Here is a 6,177-nt window from a genome sequence, read left to right as displayed (position 1 = left end):
GGATTACAGATGTGTGCCACCACACCCAACTAATTTTTGTATTTTTAGTAGAAATGGGATTTCACCCTGTTGGCCAGGCTGGTCCCGAACTCCTGACCTCAGGTGATCCATCCGCCTGCCTCGGCCTCCCAAAGTGCTGGAATTACAGGCGTGAGCCTGTAGACTTTATTTTTTAGGCATGTTGTGACCGTGCCTGGCCTCGCCTGGCCTCTTCTTGTGTCTCCCAGGCAAAGCCTCCTGCAGGCCAAACCCTGTGCTGGGCAGCACTGGGGTGAGGCCGGCCTCGCCCTGGCGGGGACGCTCCTTAGTCTAGTGAAGGAGGCAGAGAGGACCCCTAGTGTCCCCAGGTGGCATGGGCCAGCCATGCTCGTTCACTCAGTCCTCAGCAGATACTGAGTTCTGTGATGAGGGCCATTGTGCATCCACAAAGGGGACCAAGAAGAGGTACCACTTGACACTGGGCAGGAGGGTGTGGCAACAGCCTGTCTGTAAGGGCATGCCCCACATTGGGCCAAACCTTGTGGCCAGGAAGCTGGAGGGAAAAGTCTGGCGCTCAGAGCCGTTGCTGGAGACAGCCCTGCTTCCTGCCAGCCACCCCAGGCCACAGGCGGTCGAGCGCCCTGCCCTGTGCCAGTTTCAGGCTGTGCAATCATGTTACTGCTGAGCACCAGTGCCTGCCTGCCTGCCTGCCCATAGTTGCTCCTAAGCAGGGTGCCATGCCATGCCGGCACCTGTTCTGTTATCATCCCCATTAGACCGAGGGGGAAACAGGCTCAGGAAGCCGTCCAGATCACACGGTGCCGACTGCACTAAGTGGTGGATCTGGGATCAGAACCCAGGCAATCTGCCTTCATCACTTGTAACTATTGTGGCAGCCCCTTGGCCTTAGTCCCTGCTCCCCATCGCCCAGCTCTGAGGCTAAACAGCTCATAGAGGCTGGGAGACTGAGGTGTGGCGAGGTTCTAGGGTGTACCCTCTGGGCAATGTGGGATTCTAAGCCAGGCCTGCCAGAGCAACCTGCCCTTCCTGGCTTCTCATTCACTGTCTGCTTCGTGGCTGAACCCCTCTCTCCAATTCCCCCTCCCCAGGGCTCTGCTCAGCTCAGAGCCAAGTCCTTACATGTAGGATGGCACTGAACCCTCTTTCCTGGGGTGGGAGAAGAGCTAGTTTGCCACAAAGCAGGTGTCGGGGACCTAGGGCCAGAGCGGCTTCACCTACCCGGACTGCCTCCTCCCCAGGCATGGCGCAGGCCCTGGGTCCCGACACACCATTCACAGCCATCGCCGGCAGTGAAATCTTCTCCCTGGAGATGAGCAAGACTGAGGCGCTAACGCAGGCCTTCCGGCGGTCCATCGGCGTTCGCATCAAGTAAGCAGGCGACCCTAGGCGGGTGCCAGTCCCAGAGCCTGGGAGCAACTCCACGCCCCAGGCGGCTTGTCCTTTGTCCCGGAGCTCGGGGAAGGTTGTGATTCCCGAGGGCGCAGGTGTCAGGCTGTCTCCTCAGATCTGCTCTCTGGCTAGGGAGGAGACGGAGATCATCGAAGGCGAGGTGGTGGAGATCCAGATTGATCGACCGGCAACAGGAACGGTGAGTCTGCACCCTGCTGAGGCCACCTCCAGCGCCAGGGTTGGAGACAGTAGGTGTCAGGTGTGCACTGAGGTCAGAATCCCATGGAATGTTCTAGCTGCAGACTAGAGCCCAAAGTGCTGAGATTACTGGCCTTTTTCTTTTTTTTTCAATTTCTGTTTTCTCCTTTTTGCATAGCTGTGTTTTCTGATTTCGCGATCAACAAAAACAGCTTTTATTTGGGTATAAAATAGGAATGTCAAAGTGTGGCCTTTGGCAATTTTGCGAGACCTTGGGCCTATGTTGTTTATAATAGACTTTATTATTTATTTATTTTGAGACGGCATCTCACTCTGTTGCCCAGGCTGGAGTGTAGTGGCGCGATCTTGGCTCACTGCAAGCTCCGCCTCCTGGGTTCATGCCACTCTCCCGCCTCAGCCTCCCGAGTAGCTGGGCAGACTACAGGTGCCCGCCACCACGCCTGGCTAATTTTTTGTTTTTTTTTAGTAGAGACGGGGTTTCACTGTGTTAGCTAGGATGGTCTCGATCTCCTGACCTCGTGATCCACCCGCCTCGACCTTCCAAAGTGCTGGGATTACAGGTGTAAACCACCGCACCTGGCCAATAGACTTTATTTTTTAGGCATGTTTTTTGTTTACTATTTTTATTAAGAGTTTTATTGAGTTTTGGCCGGGTGTGGTGGCTCACGACTGTAATCCCAGCACTTTGGGAGGCTGAGGTGGGCGGATCACTTGAGGTCAGGAGTTCAAAACCAGCCTGGCCAACATGGTGAAACCCCTTCTGTACTAAAAATATAAAATGGCCAGGCGCGGTGGCTCACGCCTGTAATCCCAGCACTTTGGAGGCTGAGGTGGGCGGATCACCTGAGGTCAGGGGTTCAAGACCAGCCTGACCAACATGGTGAAACCTTGTCTCTACTAAAAATACAAAAAATTAGCTGGGCATGGTGGTAGGCACCTGTAATCCCAGCTACTCAGGAGGCTAAGGCAGGAGAATTGCTTGAATCCAGGAGGCAGAGGTTACAGTGAGCCGAGATCGCGCCATCACACTCCAGCCTGGGCAACAAGAGTGAAACTCCGTCTCAAAAAACATTAAAAATAATAAAAATACAAAACAATTAGCTAGGCATGGTGGCACACATCTGTAATCCCAGCTACTTGGGAGGCTGAGGCAGGAGAACTGCTTGAACCTGGGAGGTGGAGGTTGGAGTGAGCCGAGATTGCACCACTGCACTACAGCCTGGGCGACAGCAAGACACCATCTCAAAAAAATAAAAAGAGCTTTATTGAGTTTTAATTGACATACAGAAAGCTGCACACATTCCTAGTGTCCAGTATGGTCGATTGGGACATACATGTTCACCCGCGGAGCCATCACCACGTCAGGCTGGTGAGCACACCATCTCTCTTCCCCGAAGAGCTTCCTTGTGTCGTGCCCAGTTTGAAGCTGTGTCAGCAGAGGCCAGAGCAGAGCCAGAAGCTTATCAACACTGGGGCCACTGGGGCCACTGGGGCAACATGAGGGCCCTCTCTGATCCCCTTCCCTGGCCTGTCCCCACTCTCAGGGCTCCAAGGTGGGCAAACTGACCCTCAAGACCACAGAGATGGAGACCATCTACGACCTGGGCACCAAGATGATTGAGTCCCTGACCAAGGACAAGGTCCAGGCCGGGTGAGCAGTCAGGGGCCATGCCAGGCAGCCAGGGGAATGGGCGAGCTTGGGCCCATTCCTTTCCTTACCCCACCCCCCATCCCCCTGTAGGGACGTGATCACCATCGACAAGGCGACAGGCAAGATCTCCAAGCTGGGCCGCTCCTTCACACGCGCCCGCGACTACGACGCTATGGGCTCCCAGGTGCGGCCGGGACTCTTGCGATCCCCTTGCCCCCGGCACTGGGCTGTTTTCACCTCCTCCATCACCCCCGTGACCCATGGGGTCTGGATCTTCCTGTCACCCTGACTTTTTGTCCTGGTACTCCTGGGTCTTCCCTGTAACCCTAGGACAGCTGGGCCCCTCAGCCTGGCACTGTAGCTTCACATCACCACATGTGGCCTGTGGCTTCTAAGGTCCTCCAGGAGCCCCCATGACCCTTAGCTCTCTGGAACACCCCTAGTCCTGACTACCTCCTGGGCCTGGGGTTTCCGAATGACCCCATTTAGCCTCCCAGCTCCATTTCCTGGAGCTCCAATCTCCCCCAGACAGAGGCCTTTAGGGCCCCCCTTCATGCCCTTCCCTGCCCTGTCTCCTCCCTTCTTCTCCCACCCCCGCCCCATAGACCAAGTTTGTGCAGTGCCCGGATGGGGAGCTCCAGAAACGCAAGGAGGTGGTGCACACCGTGTCCCTGCACGAGATCGACGTCATCAACTCCCGCACCCAGGGCTTCCTGGCGCTCTTCTCAGGTGAGGCCCCTCCTGCCCTGCCCTGCCCCAGGCCTGGCAGCCTCCTTCGGGCTCCCTCTGTTCCTGAGCTCCGAGTGTGGCGGAGCTTGCTCCGCACCCTTTCTTGTAACTCTGGCCCGTGGCTGCCTCTGTTCTCCACCTGCAAGTCCGCTTCATCCCCGCCGCGCTGGTGCTGTGATGGGGGTGTCGCCCTGCCCTCTCCCCACCCCGTGTTCTCTGCCTCTGTTCCTCCTCTCTGGGGATGTTTCAGTCTCCTCGTCCCTTCTTGCTTTGCTCCCCTTTCTCCACCCCTGCATCATCCTTCTCTGTCTTAGTCACACTGTGGCCCTGGAACCCACCTCCTCTCTGACTTCCCTGATGCAACCTGTGCCTCACGTAGGTGACACAGGGGAGATCAAGTCAGAAGTCCGCGAGCAGATCAATGCCAAGGTGGCAGAGTGGCGCGAGGAGGGCAAGGCGGAGATCATTCCTGGAGTGAGGACCCGGGACATGGCCGGAGCAGGTGGCGGGGTGGGGGTGGGCTGGGGAAGCAGGGACGTGGGTGGCGACTCTCACACACACCCCAATCCCAGGTGCTGTTCATCGATGAGGTCCACATGCTGGACATCGAGAGCTTTTCCTTCCTCAACCGGGCCCTGGAGAGTGACATGGCGCCCGTCCTGATCATGGCCACCAACCGTGGCATCACGCGGTGAGCCAGCTACAGGGGCCTCTGGGGAAAACGGGATGCTCCGGGCAGTGGATGTGGTCAGAGGGTCCACAGGGAGCCTGTGTTGACACCTGGTCAGGGAGGGACTGGTGACTGCGGTGTGCGCTCTTCCCTTACAAAAGGCGGGTGGGAGGCAGCTCTGCTCCCCGAGGAAGCCCAAGACTGTGTTCTTCCCGCCTTTCTGTCTGGCTACTCCCTTGGCCCCCAAGGCTGCAGTTCTCAAACTGCGTGCCGAAGCACCCCAGGTGCTGCAGGACACTCACGGGAGTGCTGTGGGATGTTTTCTAATCTTGAGGGAAGCACAGTGACATCTGTTAGACACGACATAAACTACGACTGTTCAGTCACTTCGACCCAACAACTTCATTCACAGAACTCTTAGTGTTGTGTTTGGCCTGAGGATGCCGGGGACAGATTCCTGTGACACAGGGTACTGTGCTGTGCTGAAGCCTTGGAACTTGGTCTCCCAGGTGTTGCCAGCACCCTATGTAGCTGGGATTATGGGCACCCGCCACCATGCCCGCTGGCTGTCTTCTCCACCTCGCCACATTTTGGCCCACAGGAAGCAGGGGATGTGGAAGGCAGACAGCCCCCATAGGCTGTGATCCACAGGCTGCACCCCACCCTTGTACCCACATCCCATTGCCCGGCACTGCTCAGGCTCAGGGCTGTACCTGGTGGCAAAGAAGGCTGGGGACTGTCAGCTGCAGCACTGCAGCTGTGGGCCCAGCTGAAACTGGGCGGTTGGGGTGGGCACCACAAAAGGGACGAAGCGGGCATCCTACAGAGGATGGTGGGCCGCTGTGCCTGGCTCTGTGTCTGGCTCTTTTAACTCCTTGGATCTGCAGAAGAAGCTCAGAAGGTAGATATCACCTCAGCCCCATTTTACAGGGCAGGACAGTGAGGCCCAGTGACTTGCTCAGGTCACAAGTCTAGAAAGTGGCAGAGCCCGAATTTGGTCTCTCGGTGGCTGGACACTGGAAGAGACCCCAGGGCTGGTGGTGTTTTCACAGAAGCTGCAGGTCAGGGCCTGGGGACTGCCCAGGGGCACCTCCTGTGGGAGGCAGCAGCTACGGGCAGCCCTGATGGTTCGTAGACTCCGTATCTGAGAATCTCCTCATTTGCTAAGATTTATTTGTAATCTGCAAGTAAATATCTGCCCTGCTTTCGACCACAAATTCAAGTCACCTGGCACCCACTTTCCCAGCTGTGTGTGAACGAGGCAACACTGCCTGCTCCCTTTAGTGCTCATGCTGTAAATAAGTGTCCTTGTTGTATTCTGTTTAGTGCTACGTTTTCACTTTTCTTTTTTGAGACAGGGTCTTGCTCTGTTGCCCAGGCTGCAGTGCAGAGGCACGATCATGGCTCACTGCAGCCTCGGTGCCTGCCACATACACATACACACACAGGCCACACACTCACGCCACACACACACACCACACACACATACACACATACATACACACACACACCACACACA

General features: G+C 56.7%; 1 protein-coding gene across 2 annotated transcripts in view; it reads left to right on the top strand.

Moving 5' to 3' along the window:
* The window catches only part of RUVBL2 (RuvB-like AAA ATPase 2), a 20,174-nt gene that overhangs the window by 10,811 nt on the left and 3,186 nt on the right, over positions 1-6,177 (top strand). For both annotated transcript variants that reach the window (XM_011946420.1, XM_011946421.1), the window contains exons 5-11: positions 1,239-1,368; positions 1,522-1,588; positions 3,153-3,259; positions 3,350-3,443; positions 3,865-3,988; positions 4,368-4,462; positions 4,561-4,679. In XM_011946420.1, coding sequence (XP_011801810.1) covers positions 1,239-1,368; positions 1,522-1,588; positions 3,153-3,259; positions 3,350-3,443; positions 3,865-3,988; positions 4,368-4,462; positions 4,561-4,679 — 736 coding nt within the window. The remainder of the gene's footprint in view (positions 1-1,238; positions 1,369-1,521; positions 1,589-3,152; positions 3,260-3,349; positions 3,444-3,864; positions 3,989-4,367; positions 4,463-4,560; positions 4,680-6,177) is intronic.

This window comes from Colobus angolensis, unplaced genomic scaffold (genome assembly GCF_000951035.1).
Source record: "Colobus angolensis palliatus isolate OR3802 unplaced genomic scaffold, Cang.pa_1.0 Scaffold25, whole genome shotgun sequence".
Classification (NCBI taxonomy): Eukaryota; Metazoa; Chordata; class Mammalia; order Primates; family Cercopithecidae; genus Colobus; species Colobus angolensis.
The sequence above is the reverse complement of the archived record's forward strand: the minus strand, read 5'-3'. Positions and strand labels throughout refer to the sequence as shown.